This window comes from Bombina bombina, chromosome 4 (genome assembly GCF_027579735.1).
Source record: "Bombina bombina isolate aBomBom1 chromosome 4, aBomBom1.pri, whole genome shotgun sequence".
In the NCBI taxonomy this organism is placed as follows: Eukaryota; Metazoa; Chordata; class Amphibia; order Anura; family Bombinatoridae; genus Bombina; species Bombina bombina.
This window is the reverse complement of record NC_069502.1, coordinates 1,129,511,583-1,129,538,269: the sequence shown is the minus strand read 5'-3', so window position 1 is coordinate 1,129,538,269 and position 26,687 is coordinate 1,129,511,583. Positions and strand designations below refer to the sequence as shown.

Genomic DNA, 26,687 nt, shown 5'->3' with positions numbered 1-26,687 from the left:
CTTAGTATGCTTTTGTGGAAAACACATTTCAATAAGGGAAACAATGAGATTTCATAGAAGTAAATGAAAAGGTATTTTGTTTAATTACACACTCTATCTGTATCATAAAAGTTAAATGTTGACGTCCATGACCCTATAATCTTTCCTTTAAGTATGTATTCAAAAGTAAAAAAAAAAATTACTGAAACAAAAAATCAATTACCTCTAATTTTCTTTCCACTGATATTACAGGATACATATGCACTGAAATGTGAGAGAATGTGACACGTACCAGTAAACAGTTTAAATAATTAAAAGAAAGGAAAGTAGATCTCTGTATAAAGCCATTCTACCAGACACAAAATATATTTTGATACATATTTTGTCAGAGGGCAAATCCTCCTAAACCATCCCTAACATTTCAGACTGATATACTTCAGGAATGTTCTCCTCTGTGAAAAGCACAATTAGGCTAAAAGAGGCTGTTCCTAGGTAGCAACTCACCATAGAACAAGACACTGAGCTGGTAGAGTGATTCTCTTTCTGAATACATTTGTATTGTGACCCTGTGGAAGTCTTCCTAAGGGTGATGGGGGAAACCAGTTGTGTTATATGTATACCTTGCCTAACGTACTTAGAGGGATATGGCTGCTCCTAACTGCTGAGGCCCACAGAAGGCTTAAAGGATTGTCTTGGATTGTCATGTTCCTTGTTCAGAGGAGAATTGCCTGGTATTTGGGGGTTGGACAGACCTTGCTATGTGGGATCAGACTGATATATTTTAGGAAAGTTCTCCTCTGTGAAAGTACAATTGGGCTAACAGAGGTTGCTCCTAGGTGGTAACACTCCATAAAACAAATTACTGAGCTGCTGTTTATTCCTGGTAGAGCGCTTCTCTTTCTGTACACACATTTGTATTTTTTAACTTACATTCAAGGCTAAAGGAGCCATAAAGTAATAACTTGTACTCATACGCCTAGATTTAGAGTTCTGCGTTAGCCGTCCAAACCAGTGTTAGGGGGTCCTAACACTGGTTTTTACCGGCCGCTGGTATTTAGAGTCAGTCAGGAAAGGGTCTAACGCTCACTTTCCAGCCGCGACTTTTCCATACCGCAGATCCCCTTACGCCAATTACGTATCCAATCTTTTCAATGGGATCTTTCTAACGCCGGTATTTAGAGTCTTGGCTGAAGTGAGCGTTAGAAATCTAATGACAAGACTCCAGCCGCAGAAAAAAGCCAGGAGTTAAGAGCTTTCTGGGCTAACGCTGGTTCATAAAGCTCTTAACTGCTGTGCTCTAAAGTACACTAACACCCATAAACTACCTATGTACCCCTAAACCGAGGCCCCCCCACATCGCCGCCACTCTATTTAATTTTTTTAACCCCTAATCTGCCGACCGGATCTCACTGCTACTATAATAAATGTATTAACCCCTAATCCGCCTCAAAAACCCTATAATAAATAGTATTTATTAATCTGCCCTCCATAACATCGCTAACACCTAACTTCAAGTATTAACCCCTAATCTGCCGATTGGACCTCGCCGCTACTCTAATAAATGTATTAACCCCTAAAGCTAAGTCTAACCCTAACACTAACACCCCCCTAAGTTAAATATAATTTAAATCTAACGAAATAAAATAAATCTTATTAAATAAATTATTCCTATTTAAAGCTAAATACTTACCTGTAAAATAAACCCTAATATAGCTACAATATAAATAATAATTATATTGTAGCTATTTTAGGATTAATATTTATTTTAAAGGCAACTTTGTATTGATTTTAACCAGGTACAATAGCTATTAAATAGTTAATAACTATTTAATAGTTACCTAGTTAAAATAATTACAAAATTACCTGTAAAATAAATCCTAACCTAAGTTACAATTAAACCTAACACTACACTATCAATAAATTAATTAAATAAACTATCTACAATTATCTACAATTAAATCAACTAAACTAATTATAGAATCCTATCAGCCAATCGGAATTCGAGGGACGCCATCTTGGATGACGTCATTTAAAGGAACCTTCATTCGGACATAGGACGTCGTTAGAAGACGATGGATCCGCGTCGGCTGCTACAAGATGGTCCCGCTCCGTGCCGGATGGAAGAAGATAGAAGATGCCGCCTGGATGAAGATGTCTACCGGTCTGGATGCCCTCTTCTTGCCGGATAGGATGAAGACTTCGGACCTTCTTCTGGACCTCTTCTTGCCGGATAGGATGAAGACTTTGGACCCTCTTCTGGACGGATCGGTGATACCCGGCGTGGTGAAGATAAGGTAGAAAGATCTTCAGGGGCTTAGTGTTAGGTTTTTTAAGGGGGGTTTGGGTTAGATTAGGGGTATGTGGGTGGTAGGTTGTAATATTGGGGGGTATTGTATGTTTATTTAAATGCAAAAGAGCAGAATTCTTTGGTGCATGCCCCGCAAAAGGCCCTTTTAAGGGCTGGTAAGGTAAAAGAGCTGTAAACTTTTTATTTTAGAATAGGGTAGGGCATTTTTTTATTTTGGGGGGCTCTAAATACCAGCGGTCCGTAAGCACCGCTGGTATTTAGAGTTGAAGTGGCGGTAAATTATGCTCTACGCTCCCTTTTTGGAGCATAACACAGCCCTTCAGAGAACCCTAAATACCAGCGTTGTTTAAAAGGTGTGGGGGAAAAAAAGCATGCGTAGCTAACGCACCCCTTTGGCCGATAGTCTTTTTAGCTTATGGCTTTTATCTTTATATAATGGGCGTTAATGCTCTAACATTTTCTACCGTCTCTATCTAATTAAAATATGACTGATAGATTTGAAACATTAAGGTAACTAAAATTCAGTATTTATTTCGTTTTAAACTAAACGAATAGTGAATAGTGCAGAACAAAACTTTCTTGCTGTACATCTCTAATATTTCAAATAATAAATAAATATTATACATTAAAGTAATAATTCATATTTCATAAATATATAAATGTTTTGTTAACTAAGCATAACAGTATGACTCAAATTAATCAGTTTAGTACATATTTAAAAATATTTCTGTGCGCCTAGTATTGTTGCACTGATCAGAAGTGAAAATTACAAGTACAAAACCACTTTTCTTACACCATGTTAACACCTTGTTAGAGTTGCTAAGCAACACAATTTAAGATGATAATTTTTCTGTAAAAATTACCAGTTTGGTGGATGTAAAATTAAATTAAAATGGGGAGCCAGTTAGGCTTATTACCAAATGTGCATGCAGTGGTAACCCGAAATGAGGAAGCATAAAAACTTGATAACAAAAAAAGAAGGAAACTGTTAGCAATTTATACCAGCCAAAGATTTGCATCTGAAAGGTAACACCACCAATGGAAACACTCCAATTATTTTAAAGGGACAGTATAGTCAAACATTTTATAAAAATTTGAATATTTTATATAATTTTCCAATGTATTTCTATAATCAAATTTACTTTGCTCCCTTGGTATATTTTGTTGAAAAGTAGGCTCAAAAGAAACAATGAACACATCTAGTGGGTTGTGGGCCCATGCAAAATACAAGCAGCCACCAACCACCAACTAAATCCTTTTAGTATTGATGATTTATACAAATTTGATAATATAATTAATTGGGAAGTTGTTTAAAATAGCATGCTCTATCCTAATCCCGAAAGATTAATTTTCACTTTACCACCCCTTTAAAATGAGAAGCTCAAATTTTTTAATTTCACCTTTTTCCCCCCAGTGGAAAACAACTATAAAATGATTCTTGCAATAATTTACCAGACATGTGTGTGTATTTTGATTTTTATTAGCCAATATCAACAACTTGTCTTACTATGATGCAACTTTCTTTTTTCAATTACAGGTGCATTACACCAGGATCAATTTTTTTATTAATGGATTAGAGAAAGACCAGACTGCATTTGTCTCAAGAAACCTAAGTGATTCCATATCTGATATCACTGATAATAGCATCATCTTACTTGGACAAAACATCAATGGTAAGTGAAGCTTAAAAAATGCAAAATAAACAGAAGACACTTGCACAGACAAAAAGAAAAAAAATAATCTTTATCTAACATTTGTACATGGGGAGTTTTGGAATTTGTTAATGAAAAGTGATTTGCAGTCCAGAGGGCAGCTGGACTGCATATTAAACATAAATACATTTAAAGAATCATTAAATACAGTGCAATTGCATAATCAATAATAAGACTTAGGGGTAAATTTATTAATGTGCAAGCGGACATGATACGATGTAGCGTATCGTGTCCACCGCACATCAATAAATACCGACAGCGTTTATCATTGCACCAGCAGTTCTTGTGAACTGCTGGTGCAATGCCCCCCTGCAGATTCGCGGCCGCTAGCAGGGGGTGTCAATGATTTCAGTCCGCCGCCTCAGAGCAGGTGGACAAGCTATGGAGCAGCGGTCTTTAGGAGCTTGATAAATTGACCCCTTAATCTAATCTAATTTCAAGTCAGTAGTAGATTTTGTTCTGACAAATTTCAGATACTTCAATTTTCACTGCTTCCTGTATCAAGTGACAGCCGTCAGCCAATCACAAAATGTGGTACATACTTTAACTGCTAACGCATGCTCAGTAGGCGCTGGTGCCTTAGAAAGTGTGCATATAAAAAGATTGTGCACGTTTTGTTAATGGATATAAATTGGAACTTTTTTTTTTTAAATTACATTCTCTGAATCATGAAAGTTTAGTTTGTCTTTAATCACTTTAAAGTAGTTATGGTTAAAAGCTACTAGCCCAGAGGGAAAACGTTAGTAGTCCACTCAATGTTAGAGATATGAAAAGCCGTCTGCAATTTCTAAGTTGCCCCCGGGAACACTAGATATTTCAAGCCTTGATCATATATACTGTTTATATAGAAAATATTCTGCTATGTGAAGAACATTGGAATGTCTTCATGTCGGGTTAGTGCACTTGAGAATATGCGATTGGGTTTGCGCGCGCGTAGGGTGTTTTTTCCCCACTTATTTTGCTCCATTGACTTCTATGGGGACGTAAGTTAACGCTGTTGCGATATTATAACTTTGGCGTTTTGTGCACATTAGGTTTGCGCGCAATCAAAAACTTTTTACTTTTAACTTGTAATACTAGCGCTTTCCGACATGTGCAAAAAGGTTACTTCTAGCGGAGTTAGTGAGCAGGACCATCAAATACTGCTCCACTTGTAATCTGGCCCTTAATGTGCTCCCAATTATCTATTTTACCTGCAAAATAGCTCCTTTACTTTTATTTTGTTATTTGAAATAGCTAAGTTTCCCTGTTATATCCCACTTATTCAGAAAATGACAATACTTAAGTACTGGTTAAAGATAAGCTATGTAAAAATGAATGTGATTAAGAAATAACCTTCCTTATTTTACTGAGCACTATACTGTAAAGTAAAGTCTCTCCTATACATAAAGAATATTAGTGAAGTCCCCTTAATGAGATACATAGGGCCCGATCCGATATGCAGCGTCGCCCGCAAATGCCGGCGACGCTGAATTTTGCGCTGGTTTGGTATCCTATATACGGCGTAACCTAGAAGTTACGCCCGTATATTTCTGCCGTTGCCCGTAGTTTTTTGGGCCATAGGCAGGTATACCAAACCAGCGCAGTTTGGTATCCAATATACAGCGTAAGGACTTACGTGGCAAAAATGGAGAAATCTTACTCCATTTTCACCTTGCCACAAAAAGCAGCCGTAAGAAGCCTTACGCTGTCTATTGGAGCCCCGTAACTACCTAAACTACCTGCAAAATAAAACCTAACACCTAACGCATATGCAATGTCTATCTACCTGTCAACCGCGATCCCCCGCCGTAATCCCTAATAAAGTATTTAACCCCTAAACCGCCGCTCCAGGACCCCGCCGCCATCTACATAAACTAACCCCCTACTGTGAGCCCCTAAAACCGCCACCATCTAACTGATCTATCCCCTAATGTGAACCCCTAAAACCGCCGCCATCTACCTGATCTATCCCCAATGTGAACCCCTTACACCGCCGCCATCTACCTTATCTATCCCCTAATCTGACCCCTTACACCGCCGCCACCTATATAAAAATTATTAACCCCTAATCTAATCCCCCTATACCACCGCCAGCTATATTAATATTATTAACCCCTAATCTAATCCCCCTAAAATAATTATCTCTATTACCAGCCCTTAAAAGGGCCTTTTGCAGGGCTTTGCCCCAAAGTAAACAGCTCTTTTGCCCTATAACCTGCCCTCCCTACACTGCCGCCACCTATATTAATAGTATTAACCCCTAATGTAAGCCCCTTACACCGCCGCCATCTATTTGAAAATTATTAACCCCTAATTTAATCTACCTACCCCGCCGCCAGCTATATTATCTATATTAACCCTAAGTATATTATAGTTAATATAGTTATTACATTATATATATTAACTATATTAACCCTAATTATATTAGGGTTAATATAGTTAATATAGTTATTATAGTATTTATATTAACTATATTAACTCTATCTAACCCTAACACCCCTAACTAAATTCTTATTAAATAAATCTAATTCATATTATAAACTAAAATATTCCTATTTAAATCTAAATACTTACCTATAAAATAAACCCTAAGATAGCTACAATAAAATTAATAATTACATTGTAGCTATGTTAGGGTTTATATTTATTTTACAGGTAAATTGTTAATTATTTTAACTAGGTATAATAGCTATTAAATAGTTATTAATTATTTAATAGCTACCTAGTTAAAATAATTACCCAATTACCTGTAAAATAAATCCTAACCTAAGTTACAAATACACCTACACTATCAATAAATTAAATAAACTATAAATATCTATCTAAAAATACAATTAAATAAACTAAACTAAATTACAAAAAAAAAAAAACACTAAATTACAAAAAAAAAAGAATACAGCAATTTTAAGCTAATTACACCTATTCTAAGCCCCCTAATAAAATAATAAAGCCCCCCAAAATAAAAAATTCCCTACCCTATTCTAAATTATAAAATACCCAGCTCTGTACCAGCCCTTAAAAGGGCTTTTTGCGGGGTATTTACCCCAAGTTAACAGCTCTTTTGCCTGTAAAAAAAAAGAACACAACACCCCCCCAACATTACAACTCACCACCCACATACCCCTATTCTAAACCCACCCAAACCCCCCTTAAAAAAACCTAACACTACCCCCTGAAGATCTCCCTACCTTGTCTTCACCCAACCGGGCCGAACTCCTCATCCGATCCGGGCGATGTCTTTATCCAAGCGGCAAAGAAGAAGTCTTCATCCCGGTGATGTCTTTATCCAAGCGGCAAAGAAGAAGTCTTCATCCCGGCGATGTCTTTATCCAAGCGGCAAAGAATAAGTCTTCATCCCGGCGATGTCTTTATCCAAGCGGCAGCAAAGTCTTCTTCCATCCGGCAGCATCTTCCATCAAGCGGCATCTTCAATCTTCTTTCTTCGCTCCTCCGACGCGGAGCATCCATCCCGGCCGACGACTGAACGACTAATGAGGTACCTTTAAATGACGTCATCCAAGATGGCGTCCATCGAATTCCGATTGGCTGATAGGATTCTATCAGCCAATCGAAATTAAGGTAAGAAAAATCTGATTGGCTGATTGAATCAGCCAATCAGATTGATCTTGCATTCTATTGGCTGATCGGAACAGCCAATAGAATGCGAGCTCAATCTGATTGGCTGATTGGTTCAGCCAATCGGATTGAACTTGAATCTGACTGGCTGATTCAATCAGCCAATCAGATTTTTCTACCTTAATTCCGATTGGCTGATAGAATCCTATCAGCCAATCGGAATTCGACGGACGCCATCTTGGATGACGTCATTTAAAGGTACCTCATTCGTCGTTCAGTCGTCGGCCGGGATGGATGCTCCACGTTGGAGGAGCGAAGAAAGAAGATTGAAGATGCCGCTTGATGGAAGATGCTGCCGGATGGAAGAAGACTTTGCTGCCGCTTGGATAAAGACATCGCCCGGATCGGATGAGGAGTTCGGCCCGGTTGGGTGAAGACAAGGTAGGGAGATCTTCAGGGGGGTAGTGTTAGGTTTATTTAAGGGGGGTTTGGGTTAGATTAGGGGTATGTGGGTGGTGGGTTGTAATGTTGGGGGGTGGTATTGTGGGGGTTTTTCAGGCAAAGGAGCAGTTTTCTTTGGGGCATGCCCCGCAAAAGGCCCTTTTAAGGGCTGTTAAGGTAAAAGAGCTTTGAACTTTTTACATTTACAATAGGGTAGGGAATTTTTTTTATTTTGGGGGGGCTTTATTATTTTATTAGGGGGCTTAGAATAGGTGTAATTAGCTTAAAAATCTTGTAATCTTTTTTTTATTTTTTATAATTTAGTGGGGTTTTTTTGTAATTTAGTTTAGTTTATTTAATTGTATTTTAGTTTAGATATTTGTAGTTTATTTAATTTATTGATAGTGTAGGTGTATTTGTAACTTAGGTTATGATTTATTTTACAGGTAAATTGGTAATTATTTTAACTAGGTAGCTATTAAATAGTTAATAACTATTTAATAGCTAGTACCTAGTTCAAATAAATACCAAGTTACCTGTAAAATAAATATAAACCCTAAAATAGCTACAATGTAATTATTAATTACATTGTAGCTATCTTAGGGTTTATTTTACAGGTATTTTGATTTAAATAGGAATATTTTCATTAATAATATTAATATTAGATTTATTTTAATAAGAGTTTAGTTAGGGATGTTAGAGTTAGATAGGGTTATTATACTTAAAATATATATAATATAATAACGATATTAACTATATTAACCCTAATATAATTAGGGTTAATATAGTTAATATAGCTGGCGGCGGTGTAGGGGGATTAGATTAGGGGTTAATACATTTATTATAGGTGGCAGCGGTGTAGGGGGATTTAGATTAGATGCAAAAGAGCTGATTACTTTGTGACAAAGCCCCGCCAAAAGCCCTTTTAAGGGCTGGCAAAAGAGCAGTTTACTTTGGGGTAATGCCACGCAAAAAGCCCTTTTCAGGGCTTTTCAGGTTTAGTGGTAGGGATAGTTTAGTATTTTAGGGGTTAAATAATTTAATATAGATGGCGGCGGGGTAGGGGGATTAAATTAGGGGTTAATAATTTTAAAATAGATGGCGGCGGGGTAGGGGCTCACTTTAGGGGGTAGGTAAGGTAGATGGCGGCGGGGTAGGGGCTCACTTTAGGGGGTAGGTAAGGTAGATGGCGGCGGTGTTAGGGGCTCACTTTAGGGGGTTATAGATTTAATATAGCTGGCGGCGGGGTCCGGGAGTGGCGGTTTAGGGGTTAATAACTTTATTAGGTGGCGGCGGGGTCCGGGAGCGGCGGTTTAGGGGTTAATAACTTTTTTTATTGTTAGGATAGTGAGGGGGGATAGCGGATAGAGGGTTAGACGTGTCGGGCTATGTTTAGGAGGCGTGTTAGACAGTGCGAGTGATTTCATACTTTAGTCAGGTTTTGTAGGCGCCGGCAGTTTCTAACGTGCTGTAAGTCACTGGCGACGCCAGACATTTGTACTTACGCAGATTTCTGGACATCGCTGGTTTATCCGACTTACTGCACGTTAGCATCTGATGGCGCCGTATATTGGATAGCTCGAGTTGCGAGCTGAAACTGCAGGCGACGCGGGTTCCCTCGCTCGCGCCGCAAACTACGCCGTATATCGGATCACACCCATAGTTCCTAAGATAATATTTTCCTTTAAAAATAATAACTGAGAAGCCTCATAATATTGTTGAGTAATCTTATAAAATATTTCCAGACTAAATAGCCTCAGAGAATCTGACCTTCAAGGGACACTGAACCCACATTTTTTCTTTTGTGATTCATATAGAGCATGCAATTTTAAGCAACTTTCTAATTTACTCCTATTATCCTTTTTTCTTCGTTCTCTTGCAATCTTTATTTGAAAAAGAAGGCATCTAAGCTAATGACGAGCCAATTTTTGTTACAGAACCATGGATAGCACTTGTTTATTGGCGCTGTCCAATCAGCAAGGACAACCCAGGTTGTTCACCAAAATTGGGTCGGCATCTAAACTTACATTCTTGCTTTTCAAATAAAAATAACAAGATAATGAAGAAAATTTGATAATAGGAGTAAATTAGAAAGTTGCTTAAAATTGCATGCTCTATCTGAATCACAAAATAAAAAAAATTGGGTTCAGTGTCCCTTTCAGTATTTTGAGTAAACAGAGAGAAATAGGATAAGGAGGACTTTGAGTTTATAATTAGAAATATAAGATTAGGAGGTCTGCTCTCCCAAAAACTTCAGCCAATTTTATTGCTTTTTGAATTTCAATTTGCAAAAAACATATTTCATACAAAAAATAAACATAAAGGAGAAATTTCCCATACAATTTAAACTTTGCAGTTGGTATAACAAGTATGGAAACACATTAAGGCAGAATAAATTAGCTGCTATACTGCTTTACTAAAATCACTCTAGCAACCCTAAGATTGTTTGCAGTTTTCAAAATTAAATTACACCACAAACAAAAACCAAATCCAAAAATAGCTGGTAGAGATATGGTGCTGTACTGTACATTAAAGGGACATACAACTCCATTTTATGAGTTACTAAAGGGATTAAGCAATCACTGTGTAAAAATGTGCAGGATACACTCAAGGTTAGGTTCAGTGGGGAAAAAAACTATTTCTTTCTGAGGTTAAATTAAAGTAAACTTGGCATAATAAAAAATGGAATTACAATGTTTCTACTGTGGAGAAAAAAACCTGCAAGTTGTTCTAACAAGATTTGTTTTTAAAAAAAAAATATTTACAGAACATTGTGAGCCAGATTACAAGTGGAGCGCTATTGTTAGCAAACGTGCGGTAATTTATGCTCCCCAAATTTTTTACGGCTAGCAAAGAGCGGTAATATGCGCTCATATTTTCCGCTCAAACTTTTTATGTAACCTGAAAGGTCACATAAGGAGTTTGTCTGGATGAAACAGTTGCACTAAACCACAGTACAAACCACTAAACCGCCACCCCCCATATCACAAACGACCTCTTTACACTATTAACCCCTAAACTGCCACCCCCACCGCAAAGTATAACACTACATTATTAACCCTTGATACGCCAGCCCCCTACTGCAAGATAACCCACTAACATCTAACCCCCTTACCTAGCAACCCCAAATTAACTAACCCTACCTTTAACAAATTAGCTAACTATCTTTAACCAAAAAAAAAGTTACCTGTAAAATAAAAAAAAAACGTATTTTTTAAAATAATAAAACCTAACATTAGTATTAAAATGAAATCCTAAAATTGCCAAAAAAAATTACATTACTTTAAAAAAATGACCCATTACTAAACATAAAAAAACCACCTCAAAATAAAAAAAACTGTTCTACAACTAAACTACAAATATGCCTTTTGTAGGGCATTTCCCTAAAGTGATCTAGCTCCTTTTCTGAACTCCCCTATAACCTTCTAACATTAACCCCCCCAAAAAAACTCTAAAAAAATAAGTAATGTAAAATGTGCCCTGAAGAGGGCATTTGGCTGGGCATTGCCTTTAAAGGGGCATTTAGCTCTTTTACTGCCCAGAATAATACAAAAAATAACTAATCTAAAAGAAAAGATAAAAAAAAACTACCACTAAACCCCAAGATGGTACTCACCGAAGTTGATGGCGGCGGCGCTCAATCTTCATCCCTTCGGTGGTCCTTCTTCATCCATCTTCTTATGCGGCAGCAGCCCATCCCGGCGGTGGTGGCGGTCTTCCCACTTATTCTGTGGGGGCTTTTTAAAAGCATTATATTGTAATGTTTGTGCCTCTCTTTCACATCTAGAATCCTGCATATCTAGATAAACAGCTCACTAGCTAAAATGTTACTTTCTAACATTTTTTGAGAGCTTTATTGATGAGACTTTTTATTTAATCACACCAGAGGGGAGAGCTTTAGATCATCGAGCCCTAAATATCAACCTTTTTTTATAAACAAAGAGATAAGATAAAGGGGCATATCTATCAAGCGAATGGAGCTTGATGCCCGTGACAGCAGTTATGAAGCAGTGGTCACAAAGACCTCTGCTCCATAACCTGTCCACCTGCTCTAAGCAGGGAGACAGACATCGCCGGAAATCAACCCGATCGAGTACGATCGGGTTGATTGACACCCCCCTGCTGGCGGCCTATTGGCCGTGAGTCTGCAGGGGGCGGCGTTGCACCAGCAGCTCTTGTGAGCTGCTGGTGCAATGCTGAATACGGAGAGCGTATTGCTCTCCGTATTCAGTGAGGTCTGGCGGACCTGATCCGCACTGTCATATCAGGTCCGCCAGACCTTGATAAATAGAGGCCAAAGAGTTTTATATATATATATATATATATATATATATTTCTGCAAGTTAAGCCTATTTAAATGGGATGTGTTTTCAATGAGAAAAATAGCTTTTTCCTCTACAAAATAACCCTAAGGGGTCGATTTATGATGCAGCGGATGCTGCTTCCAACCCACTCCCCTTCAGGTCCACCTGAAGAGGAAGTTAAGAAGCAGCGGTCATAAGACCGCTGCTCCTTAACTCGTCCACTACCTCTGAGGCGACGGACAGCAATCAGCCCGATCGATACGGGTGGATTGACACCCCCTGCTAGCGGCCTATTGCATAAGCATTTCACAAGAAATGCTTGAGCAATGATAAATGCTGACACCATTTGCTGTCGCCATTTATCGATGTCTGCCCGCACAATAATAAATCAGCCCCTACAAGGGCATTTTCCAATATATTTTTTACTCTGCAGCTGCTATGACAAGTCATTGGAAACACATTTAGGGAACCAGTTTTACAGTACACTGTCGCTTTAAATGTTGTATGCCAACTATAGGAAATGGAAATCTCTTAGCAGTAAATGTTAAGCTATTGTTCGACTGTAAATGTTTTTTACATTTGATTAACAAAAAAATAGTTACTTAAAAGCCATGTGTTGGCATTGACAATCTGAGAACACTTTTTGTCTTTATGTTACAACTTTAAAGAACATTTGTACCTATCTTTTCACTAATTAAATGTGACACTTGGACTGGCTCATTACTTCAGCCTAATGAGGCAGCTTTTATACCACCTTGCTAATCAGAATAAAGAGTGGTACAAAATGTTCTTCTAAGTTAATATGAATAATCTTTTATAGCCTAAAAAATGATGTCTGTGATATTCTCTCTTACAGACATTTTAAGGTGGGCAAAAAAATAAATAATCTGCCTGGAAAAGCAATTTAAAAGCAAAGTATACTCATATTATGTATGAAATAGCAAATAACTAATGGATATACATTGTATACAGGGATGGACCAGTTTATTTATGAAATAGCAAATAACTAATGGATATACATTTTATACAGGGATGGACCAGTTTATTGGAAGAATGCAAGATTTTCGAATGTATCAGGTTGCCCTTACAAACAGGTAAGATGTATTTTTAAAATGGATGTAATATGTATACGCTTCAAATTAACAAAACATGAAAGGGAACATTCTTGTGGTAGAGAACGTTTACCTATTTTATTAACAAAATCTATACTCTTATATTGAAATAACTGAGACACCTTTTCCAAATTTGTTGATAACCTATGATAATATACATATTGAGCAATTTAACCTTCAATTCAAATAATAACATTCTTTGACATCAGAATCCAAATATTGATATCTTACTATTTTACAGAAAATGAAATGGATTGATAACCATATGACATTGACATATTTTGTTTACATTAATAATGCATTATATTTTATATATTCTGTTGGTTTGCCTACATTAAGAAAAATGAATTCCATGATGTTTCTTCACTAAGAACTATCCTCAAGATTTAAGTGAATGACCCAAATTATTAGCCATTTATGAAGAAGAGAAAACCAGCAATTATAGCTTACAAACTCTTATGTAGAAGATACTTAGGTGCAAAATGTTTGCATAGACATAGACACCCACATATTCCCAACATTTCATCAAAAGATAATTTTTTGTATTACCTCCTCAAGTATCTGATGATGTAAATTGTCATACGAAATGTGCCATACCTGGTGTCTTGCCACATAGAATGAATGCTAATGTCTAGGATAAAGGCATCACAAAAAAGCCTTGAAGACCTTACTAAACAATGGAATTATAATGGAAAAACGACACCGTCTTTCAAACATTCTATCCATCGACATTTGATTAAAGAAAACTTTGAAAAGTAAACAAAAAGTGAAAGAGAAATAAAAATGAGACAACATTGTCAGCATTGAAATAGCAAGACATTCTTGCAAGATGAGGTACTTTACAAGGGCAATGGAGTCTTTATGAAATTCTTATGTTTGGCTGAAGTTTATAAGAAAATCCTGAAAAGCATCAGAGCTCCCAAGGTCAGCCCCTCTATCTGCTTCTGAGATGTCTGGGGTTGCCATTTTCCTTGTTCAGAGGAGAATTGCCTGGTATTTTTGTTAGATAGGATCAGACTGTAATACTTCAGGAAAGTTCTACGTTAGGAAAGCACAATTGTGCTATAAGAAACTACTCTCAGGTAGTAACCAGGCCATAGAACAAGCCACTGAGCGGTCGTTTGATCCTGACAGATTGTTTTTCTTTCTGTATGTCTCTTATTCTATCTAGCGAGATATAACGTAAGAAAACAAGAACATTGCTGATGATTTTGCAGTTGTTATTTTTTTTTTTTTTTAATTGAGGAATAGAAAAAGGCTTACAAGCATGGAATCGGTGTACATTTTTTATAATTACATGCTTTGTCGTGAAAAACTTCGAAATAGAAACACCCCCCTCCCAAAAAAAATGCATTCTTACAGGACATGAGCTTATTAGTTTCAGAGTTTCATGTTTTGCCACTGTAATTTAAATGTAAAGAATAAATAAAATCCTCATTTTAGTCCCTTATACATATTAGACAGACCACTCTTGGGTCTATTGCAGGTACATAGTGGAGATGATATAGGGATAATTTAGTACACAAGTCCCTCAGGGACTTTGTTGAACTCAGAACTTCCAAGGCAACCTTATGTGTAAAGAAAATATAGATTAATTGTGAAATAAAGGCAAAAACTGAACTCAATTTATAAAGGGTTAACATAAAATTGATGTCTTGTTTGACATTCCTTCACATAGTTGGGATATCTTGATCTAGACAGTAAAACATGCAGTTGTTGTTATTTTAACCACTTACCAATAAGTTTTTGTTTCAGCTGCAGGATGTTGTGCACTTAAGGCAGTTATAGATGTTAATGACTGGATCACCCACTAATGATGCACTTGGAAAGATAGGCAAAGTAATTCTCAATGGCATTCAAACAAGATTAAACCTTTATAACAAAGTCCCACAGCAATTTTTTGTGCATCTATAAATCTAGGCCAGTGCCTGAATTTTTTGTTTCAGAGTACTAACTATAGCAAAGAAATGGACTACTTAAGGCCTAGAGTCAATTGGCTCGATGAGAAAAAATATGCAGAAAAATGACAGAAAATAAATACTGTTTTTTTTTAGTTCTATAATGTGATGTACGTGTGACTAATTCACACACACATTTTTGTGATTGTCACTTTCAGTAGAGGCATCTTCATAACCTGGCTTTCAAATGGCCACTTCCTTGTAACAGAAACGTGTAGCGTTCTTCTTGATTTGATAAGAATATCACACCAAATAAAAAAGCACTTCTTTTAAATCAATAATTAGAAATATTGAAAAAAAAACCTTTTAAAATATTAAGTGTCAATATATACATTGAACCAGCATACATAGTATACCCATCGAGGCCAATTTAACAAATGTCTTGCGGACCGGATCCGACAGTGCGGATCAGGTCCCCAAGACATCGCTGAATGCGGAGAGCAATACGCTCTCCGTATTCAGCATTGCACCAGCAGCCCACAAGAGCTGCTGGTGCAACGCCACCCCCTGCAGACTCGCGGCCAATGGGCCACCATCAGGGGGTGTCAATCAACCCGATCATACTCGATCGGTTTGAATGACACCCCCTGATGGCGGCCTATGGGCCGCCATCAGGGGGTGTCAATCAACCCAATCGTACTCGATCGGTTTGAATTCCGCTGTTCCATAACTTGTGTTTCTGGCGAATTTGAAGACTCGCCAGAAACACGGGCCGTCAAGCTCAGTTGATAGATAGGCCCCATCATGTCTATATACAAATTGAATTCATATTGTTTTTTCAGTTATCAGGATGGATTTGGATTACAATAGGTAAATCTCACACATGAATATTATGATTTCCTATACTGTAAACTTAACAGGTGTGAAATGTCATTGTATATGTCAGTTTTGTCTGGTATTCATGGTTTCGACACCAACACCGTACTTCATTTTGGATTGTGAAAAATGCACTTCTTATATGGGCAGAAACTGAAACTGAAAGAGTTATCTGGAGCCGATATCAGAAACAACTGTGATCAACCTCTCTGATTTTCAAATGCTCTCTTCATCCTTATTCACTTTATCTTTTTCTTTCTCATATTACTTTATCTTTTTTTAAGTCACTAAAGGGAGATTGTTGATATCACATTTTATGGCATTTATATGAGTACTTTGTTACACGTTTATGAACACATTTTTGAAGGAACATGTATACGATGTAGTAAGTTTAATGTATTGCTTTCAGTTCCTTTAGTAAAGTGCGCGGGTACTTTTTTAAAATATGGATGTTATCTTGTTGCATAATACAGCTTAGTTCTGGACCATTATTCTAAGACTAGACTGCAGTCATTTAAAGGGTATATCACATGAATCATTATCCTCAAAGAGAGAATGCTCCTCCACTGATGACGCATTTTTATGTTTTTCTTTTTTTAAACCTATTTGTTTTACATTTTTTTTGTCTGCAGGGAAATAATGGAAGTATTTTCCAAAGAGTTCCCATACCTACATGTACAGTCAGAGTGCCGTTGCCCCAGCACTCACCCACACATACATAGTTTGGAACAAAGATACTGCATTCCTAATTATGCTGATAATATGGCCAAAGACAAGACTCTGAGATTAAATGCTGATGCACATCCAGCGTCTTATATCAATGATAATAATCTTGGAACCACATGGATTTCTTCCCTATCTTTAACATCAGATGTTAGGAATGTCATCACTATTACATTTGACCTAGTCAACGGACAATATCAGGTGATTAACCGAACTCACACATTGATTATTGTAAAATATATGCTTGAAAAATACTTAATTTAATCTATTTAATTTGTGTGTGTGCATTTAATGTTGTTAAAGGAAAATAAAAACAGTCAAAACTGATATGTGCATGAATGTGTTTTAGTTTTAAATATAAGCATTTCTACTTTGTACTGCAGAAAAAACGTTTCTCATGAAAGCTTTCACTGTGTAAGTAGCATATGCACGTGCACCAATGCGCAGTGCACCCCCAAACAAACACTGCCCCTGCTTAGAGGGAAAGTGGTAGCACAAATAATTTCAGCAATTATTTAATTTGCTTCATTTAAGCCACCACTAACTTTCTGAGCAGGCGTGGTGTTTGAATGCTGATGTATGGTGCATGCACAATATATGTTCTCTTCTCAGTCTTTTTACTAGAAGCCTTTTTGCTAATGGAATTATTTTACAAGGATGATTGTAATAAAACTGAAATGCATTCATGCACATTTCCAATTTGACCATTACGTCCATTTAAATCTATTTATTTTTGTAATCCAAGACTCACTGTAAAAGCAGTTATGACCTATATCAATGGATATAACTACAGTTTATTATATTTTATGTGCATTTAGGGCAATTTTAGAAATGATGTGCTAAAATGTGTTTTCGTGATTGCGAAAAACACCACTAGAGTTAAGTTTTTTGTGCTAGTCGGGTTGCTTTCATATTACAAGTTCAAAAACAATTATTTTGTGCAAGCGGCCGGTAACCTGACTAGCTCAAAAATCCTTACTTAGATTATCGTGTGCGCATGCATGTATTCCCCCATAGAAATCAATGGAGAAAAAAAACTAAAAAAAGAAACCTAACTCCTGATTATCGCGTAAACACGATTGCATTTGCAAATACCCCATAGAAGTCAATGGAGAAAAAAAAATTGTTGAAAAAACCCATTGTAAAAACAACATAGCATTTTCACTTTAGCAAATGTCATATGTTTACAGTAAATACATAAGTCTAGATTACGAGTTGTGCATTAGGGTTTAAAAGCAGCGTTGGCCGGTCCCAACGCTGCTTTTTAACGCCCACTGGTATTACGAGTTTTGCAGGTACAGGTGTACCGCTCACTTTTTTGGCCAGACTCGGAAATACCGCAAATCCACTTACATCAATTGTGTATCCTCTTTTTCTCAATGGGACTTGCATAGCGCCGGTATTATGAGTCTGACCAAAAGTGAGCGGTACACCCTCTCCTGTCAAGCCTGGTACCGCATTTTAAAGTCAGTAGTTAAGAGTTTTACACTACAACACCGTAGCATAAAACTCTTAACTAAAGTGCTAAAAACACTAACCCCCATAAACTACCTATTAACCCCTAAACCGAGGCCCCCCACATTGCAAACACTAAAATAAAATTTTTAACCGTAGTTTGCCGAACCGGACATCGCCACCGCTATAATAAATATATTAACCCCTAAACCGCCGCACTCCTGCATCGCAAACACTATTTAAATATTATTAACCCCTAATCTGCCGGCCCTAACATCGCCGACACCTACCTATATTTATTAACCCCTAATCTGCTGCCCCCAACGTCGCCGCCACTATAATAAAGTTATTAACCCCTAAACCTAAGTCTAACCCTAACCCTAACCCTCCTAACTTAAATATAATTTAAATAAATCTAAATAAAATTACTACAATTCACTAAATTATTCCTGTTTAAAACTAAATACTTACCTGTAAAATAAACCCTAAGATAGCTACAATATAACTAATAGTTACATTGTATCTAGCTTAGGGTTTATTTTTATTTTACAGGCAACTTTGTATTTATTTTAACTAGGTACAATAGTTATTAAATAGTTATTATTAAATAGTTATTAACTATTTAATAACTACATAGTTAAAATAAAGACAAATTTACCTGTAAAATAAAACCTAACCTAAGTTACAATTACACCTAACATTACACTACAATTAAATTAATTACCTAAACTAAATACAACTATTTACAATTTAAAAATAATATCTAAAGTACGAAAACCCCCCCACTAAATTACAGAAAATAATAAACAAATTACAAGATTTTTAAACTAATTACACCTAATCTAATCCCCCTAACAAAAGAAAAAAGCCCCACCAAAATAAAAAAATGCCCTACCCTACACTAAATTACAAATAGCCTTTAAAAGTGCCTTTTGCGGGGCATTGCCCCAAAGTAATCAGCTCTTTTACCTGTAAAAAAAAATTATAATTCCCCCCCAACATTAAAACCCACCACCCACACAACCAACCCTACTCTAAAACCCACCCAATCCCCCTTAAAAAAAACCTAACACTAACCCCTTGAAGATCACCCTACCTTGAGAAGTCTTCACCCAACCGGGCTGAAGTCCTCAATGAAGCCGGCAGAAGTGGTCCTCCAGATGGGCAGAAGTGGTCCTCCAGATGGGCAGAAGTCTTCATCCAGATGGCATCTTCATCCATCCAGCGCAGAGCGGCTCCATCGTCAAGACATCCGATGCGGAGCATCCTCTTCATCCGGAGTCTTCTTCAACAATGACGGTTCCTTTAAGTGACGTCATCCAATATGGCGTCCCTTCAATTCCGATTGGCTGATAGAATTATATCAGCCAATCGGAATTAAGGTAGGAAAAATCATATTGGCTGATGCAATAGAATGCAAGCTCAATCCTATTGGCTGATTAGATCAGCCAATAGGATTGAACTTCAATCCTATTGGCTGATTGCATCAGCCAATAAGATTGTTCCTACCTTAATTCTGATTGGCTTATAGAATTCTATCAGCCAATCGGAATTGAAGGGACGCCATCTTAGATGACGTCACTTAAAGGAACCGTCATTGTTGAAGAAGACTCCGGATGAAGAGGATGCTCCGCGTCGGATGTCTTGAAGATGGACCCGCTCTGGGCTGGATGGATGAAGATAGAAGATGCTGTCTGGATGAAGACTTCTGCCCATCTGGAGGACCACTTCTGCCTGGTTGGATGAAGACTTCTGCCGTCTGGAGGACCACTTCTGCCCGGTTGGGTGAAGACGTCTCATGGTAGGGTGATCTTCAAGGGGTTAGTGTTAGGTTTTTTTAAGGGGGTATTGGGTGGGTTTTAGAGTAGGGTTGGTTGTGTGGGTGGTGGGTTTTAATGTTGGGGGGGTATTTGTACTTTTTTTTTTACAGGTAAAAGAGCTGATTACTTTGGGGCAATGCCCGGCAAAAGGCCCTTTTAAGGGCTATTTGTAATTTAGTGTAGGGTAGGGCTTTTTATTTTGGGGGGCTTTTTTATTTTGTTAGGGGGATTAGATTAGGTGTAATTAGTTTAAAAATCTTGTAATTATTTTATTATTTTCTGTAATTTAGTGTTTGTTTTTTTCGTACTTTAGATAATTTTATTTAATTGTAATTAATTGTATTTAATTTAGTTAATGTATTTAATTATAGTGTAGTGTTAGGTGTTAGTGTAACTTACGTTAGGTTTTATTTTACAGGTTAATTTGTCTTTATTTTAACTAGGTAGTTATTAAATAGTTAATAACTATTTAGTAACTATTCTACCTAGTTAAAATAAATACAAAGTTGCCTGTAAAATAAAAATAAACCCTAAGCTACCTACAATGTAACTATTCGTTATATTGTAGCTAGCTTAGGCCTAGATTTGGAGTTTGGCGGTAGAAGGGCTGTTAACGCTCCGCGGGCTTTTTTCTGGCCGCACCATAAATTTAACTCTGGTATCGAGAGTTCAAACAAATGCTGCGTTAGGCTCCAAAAAAGGAGCGTAGAGCATTTTTACCGCAAATGCAACTCTCGATACCAGAGTTGCTTACGGACGCGGCCAGCCTCAAAAACGTGCTTGTGCACGATTCCCCCATAGAAAACAATGGGGCTGTTTGAGCTGTAAAAAAACCTAACACCTGCAAAAAAGCAGCGTTCAGCTCCTAACGCAGCCCCATTGTTTCCTATGGGGAAACACTTCCTACGTCTGCACCTAACACTCTAACATGTACCCCGAGTCTAAACACCCCTAACCTTACACTTATTAACCCCTAATCTGCCGCTCCCGCTATCGCTGACCCCTGCATATTTTTTTTAACCCCTAATCTGCCGCTCCGTAAACCGCCGCAACCTACGTTATCCCTATGTACCCCTAATCTGCTGCCCCTAACACCGCCGACCCCTATATTATATTTATTAACCCCTAATCTGCCCCCCACAACGTCGCCGACACCTGCCTACACTTATTAACCCCTAATCTGCCGAGCGGACCTGAGCGCTACTATAATAAAGTTATTAACCCCTAATCCGCCTCACTAACCCTATCATAAATAGTATTAACCCCTAATCTGCCCTCCCTAACATCGCCGACACCTAACTTCAATTATTAACCCCTAATCTGACGACCGGAGCTCACCGCTACTATAATAAATGGATTAACCCCTAAAGCTAAGTCTAACCCTAACACTAACACCCCCCTAAGTTAAATATAATTTAAATCTAACAAAATAAATTAACTCTTATTAAATAAATTATTCCTATTTAAAGCTAAATACTTACCTGTAAAATACATCCTAATATAGCTACAATATAAATTATAATTATATTATAGCTATTTTAGGATTTATATTTATTTTACAGGCAACTTGGTAATTATTTTAACCAGGTACAATAGCTATTTAATAGTTACCTAGTTAAAATAATAACAAATTTACCTGTAAAATAAATCCTAACCTAAGATATAATTAAACCTAACACTACCCTATCAATAAATTAATTAAATAAACTACCTACAATTACCTACAATTAACCTAACACTACACTATCAATAAATTAATTAAACACAATTCCTACAAATAAATACAATTAAATAAACTAGCTAAAGTACAAAAAATAAAAAAGAACTAAGTTACAAAAAATAAAAAAATATTTACAAACATCAGAAAAATATTACAACAATTTTAAACTAATTACACCTACTCTAAGCCCCCTAATAAAATAACAAAGCCCCCCAAAATAAAAAATTCCCTACCCTATTCTAAATTAAAAAAGGTAAAAGCTCTTTTACCTTACCAGCCCTGAACAGGGCCCTTTGCGGGGCATGCCCCAAGAATTTCAGCTCTTTTGCCTGTAAAAAAAAACATACAATACCCAAGCCCCCCAACATTACAACCCACCACCCACATACCCCTAATCTAACCCAAACCCCCCTTAAATAAACCTAACACTAAGCCCCTGAAGATCTTCCTACCTTGTCTTCACCATCCAGGTTCACCGATCCGTCCTGAAGAGCTCCTCCGATGTCCTGATCCAAGCCCAAGCGGGGGGCTGAAGAGGTCCATGATCCGGTCAAAGTCTTCATCCAAGCGGGGCAGAAGAGGATCTTCCATCCGATTGAAGTCTTCATCCAAGCAGCATCCATCCGGAGCGAAGCGGCAGGATCCTGAAGACCTCCAGCGCGGAACATCCATCCGGCCCGACGACTGAACGACGAATGACTGTTCCTTTAAGGGACGTCATCCAAGATGGCGTCCCTCGAATTTCGATTGGCTGATAGGATCCTATCAGCCAATCGGAATTAAGGTAGGAATTTTCTGATTGGCTGATGGAATCAGCCAATCGGATTGAACTTGATTCTGATTGGCTGATTCCATCAGCCAATCAGAAAATTCAGGATCCTGCCGCTTCGCTCCGGATGGATGCTGCTTGGATGAAGATCCTCTTCTGCCCCGCTTGGATGAAGACTTGGATTGAAGTCTTCATCCAAGCAGCATCCAGCCGGAGCGAAGCGGCAGGATCCTGAAGACCTCCAGCGCGGAACATCCATCCGGCCCGACGACTGAACGACGAATGACTGTTCCTTTAAGGGACGTCATCCAAGATGGCGTCCCTCGAATTTCGATTGGCTGATAGGATTCTATCAGCCAATCGGAATTAAGGTAGGAATTTTCTGATTGGCTGATGGAATCAGCCAATCGGATTGAACTTGATTCTGATTGGCTGATTCCATCAGCCAATCAGAAAATTCCTACCTTAATTCCGATTGGCTGATAGAATCCTATCAGCCAATCGGAATTCGAGGGACGCCATCTTGGATGACGTCCCTTAAAGGAACAGTCATTAGTCGTTCAGTCGTCGGGCCGGATGGATGTTCCGCGCTGGAGGTCTTCAGGATCCTGCCGCTTCGCTCCGGATGGATGCTGCTTGGATGAAGACTTCAATCGGATGGAAGATCCTCTTCTGCCCCGCTTGGATGAAGACTTTGACCGGATCATGGACCTCTTCAGCCCCCCGCTTGGGCTTGGATCAGGACATCGGAGGAGCTCTTCAGGACGGATCGGTGAACCTGGATGGTGAAGACAAGGTAGGAAGATCTTCAGGGGCTTAGTGTTAGGTTTATTTAAGGGGGGTTTGGGTTAGATTAGGGGTATGTGGGTGGTGGGTTGTAATGTTGGGGGGCTTGGGTATTGTATGTTTTTTTTTACAGGCAAAAGAGCTGAACTTCTTGGGGCATGCCCCGCAAAGGGCCCTGTTCAGGGCTGGTAAGGTAAAAGAGCTTTTACCTTTTTTAATTTAGAATAGGGTAGGGAATTTTTTATTTTGGGGGGCTTTGTTATTTTATTAGGGGGCTTAGAGTAGGTGTAATTAGTTTAAAATTGTTGTAATATTTTTCTGATGTTTGTAAATATTTTTTTATTTTTTGTAACTTAGTTCTTTTTTATTTTTTGTACTTTAGCTAGTTTATTTAATTGTATTTATTTGTAGGAATTGTGTTTAATTAATTTATTGATAGTGTAGTGTTAGGTTAATTGTAGGTAATTGTAGGTAGTTTATTTAATTAATTTATTGATAGGGTAGTGTTAGGTTTAATTATATCTTAGGTTAGGATTTATTTTACAGGTAAATTTGTTATTATTTTATCTAGGTAACTATTAAATAGTTATTAACTATTTAATAGATATTGTACCTGGTTAAAATAATTACAAAGTTGCCTGTAAAATAAATATTAATCCTAAAATAGCTATAATATAATTATAATTTATATTGTAGCTATATTAGGATTTATTTTACAGGTAAGTATTTAGCTTTAAATAGGAATAATTTATTTAATAAGAGTTAATTAATTTCGTTAGATTTAAATTATATTTAACTTAGGGGGGTGTTAGTGTTAGGGTTAGACTTAGCTTTAGGGGTTAATCCATTTATTATAGTAGCGATGAGCTCCGGTCGGCAGATTAGGGGTTAATAATTGAAGTTAGGTGTCGGCGATGTTAGGGAGGGCAGATTAGGGGTTAATACTATTTATTATAGGGTTAGTGAGGCGGGTTAGGGGTTAATAACTTTATTATAGTAGCGCTCATGTCCGCTCGGCAGATTAGGGGTTAATAAGTGTAGGCAGGTGTCGGCGACGTTGAGGGGGGCAGATTAGGGGTTAATAAATATAATATAGGGGTCGGCGGTGTTAGGGGCAGCAGATTAGGGGTACATAGGGATAACGTAGGTGGCGGCGCTTTGCGGTCAGAAGATTAGGGGTTAATTATTTTAAGTAGCTGGCGGCGACGTTGTGGGGGGCAGGTTAGGGGTTAATAAATGTAATACAGGGGTCGGCGGGGTTAGGGGCAGCAGATTAGCGGTACATAAGTATAACGTAGGTGGCGGTCGGCAGATTAGGGGTTAAAAAATTTTAATCGAGTGGCGGCGATGTGGGGGGAGCTCGGTTTAGGGGTACATAGGTAGTTTATGGGTGTTAGTGTACTTTAGGGTACAGTAGTTAAGAGCTTTATGAACCGGCATTAGCCCAGAAAGCTCTTAACTCCTGCTATTTTCCTGCGGCTGGAGTTTTGTCGTTAGAGCTCTAACGCTCACTTCAGAAACGACTCTAAATACCGGCGTTAGGAAGATCCCATTGAAAAGATAGGATACGCAATTGACGTAAGGGGATCTGCGGTATGGAAAAGTCGCGGCTGAAAAGTGAGCGTTAGACCCTTTAATCACTGACTCCAAATACCAGCGGGCGGCCAAAACCAGCGTTAGGAGCCTCTAACGCTGGTTTTCACGGCTAACGCCAAACTCCAAATCTAGGCCTTAGGGTTTATTTTATAGGTATTTAGTTTTAAATAGGAATTATTTAGTTAATTGTAGTAATTTTATTTAGATTTATTGTAATTATATTTAAGTTAGGGTTAGACTTAGGTTTAGGGGTTAATAACTTTATTATAGTGGTGGCGACATTGTGGGCGGCAGATTAGGGTTTAATAAATGTGGTTAGGTTGCGGTGACATTGGTGATGGCAGAATAGGGGTTAATAAATATAATGTAGGGTTTTCGGCCATGTTGGGGGCAGCAGATTAGGGGTTCATAGCTATAATGTAGGTGGCAGCGGTGTCTATAACTTTAGTATAGTGGCGGCGATGTTAAAGTGCGGCGGAATAGGGGTTAATAAATGTAGAATAGCGGCAGCTATATCAGGAGCAACAGATTAGGGGTTAATAATTTTATTTATGTGGCGGCGATATCGAGAGCGGCAGATTAGGGGTTAATAACTGTAGGCAGGCATCTGCGTTGTCGGGGGCAGCAGATTAGGGGTGTTTAGACGTAGGTTTTATGTCAGGGTGTTAGGTTTAAACATTAGTTTTTTTTCCCCATAGACTTCAATCGTGCTGCGTTATGGAGCTTTTTGTTTCCGCGATCGCAGGTGTTAGGCTATGGGGAAAGCATGCACTAGCATGTCAAAACACTGCTTGTATTTGGTGCAGTTTGGAGCTCAAAATCTCCATACTGCCGGTGCAAGCCGGGTTTTTTAAACTTGTAATGGCAGCGCTATAGGGGGTTAAATAACACAACTTTTGTTGCGTTCTTTACTTTCCCTAAAGCGCTCAAAACTCCTAATCTAGCAACATGTTTATTAATCGGCTGATTTTTTCACCTGAGCTCTAGTTCAGATATCCTCAAAATCTGCCCTGTTAGGGAGGTCTGAGGACAGGTTTGAAAACCAGTGGTCTAGCGTAAGATGCAGCTTTAGCTGTTTTTCTTGTTTTCATTTTATTTTTCAAGGACAATAGGGTGCCATGTATAAAGGGGCTCTCATTATACTGCTGAATTGCCCAATAAACCAAAATACCTGCAGCATGCATTAGTTCTACTAACTGTTTTATTAATATATATTATTACAGTATAGTATACAGTATATGTCAGATGCAGATTTCTAGAATTCTTTGTTGAAAGGTCAGTTGCTTTTAATTAACCTTGTGATTTACTAAAACCCCCTATAACTGTTTATTAAATTACTCAGCTTGTTTCCTGATGCTATTGCTAACCTTCTTTATTTATGGTTTACATCACAGGTTTTTTATATCATTCTTCAGTTTTATAGCTTTCTTCCTTACGCTTTAAAAATTCAAAGGAAAACACACAGATATTCTGAATGGGAAGACTGGCAGTATTTCGCAACTGATTGTCAATTCTTTGGAATGGAGAACAATGGAGTTTTAGAATATTCTGATTCTATTAATTGTCTACAGCTCTCTAGGTATGTTTTACTGTGTTTATAATATGGTTCCTGATTCCTCAAGCATATTCT

General features: G+C 37.8%; 1 protein-coding gene across 1 annotated transcript in view; it reads left to right on the top strand.

The window, feature by feature from the left end:
- Positions 1-26,687, top strand: part of USH2A (usherin) — a 2,188,359-nt gene that overhangs the window by 93,641 nt on the left and 2,068,031 nt on the right. Inside the window, exons 3-6 of the mRNA XM_053712759.1 lie at positions 3,825-3,960; positions 13,333-13,396; positions 16,821-17,112; positions 26,452-26,636. Coding sequence (XP_053568734.1) covers positions 3,825-3,960; positions 13,333-13,396; positions 16,821-17,112; positions 26,452-26,636 — 677 coding nt within the window. The remainder of the gene's footprint in view (positions 1-3,824; positions 3,961-13,332; positions 13,397-16,820; positions 17,113-26,451; positions 26,637-26,687) is intronic.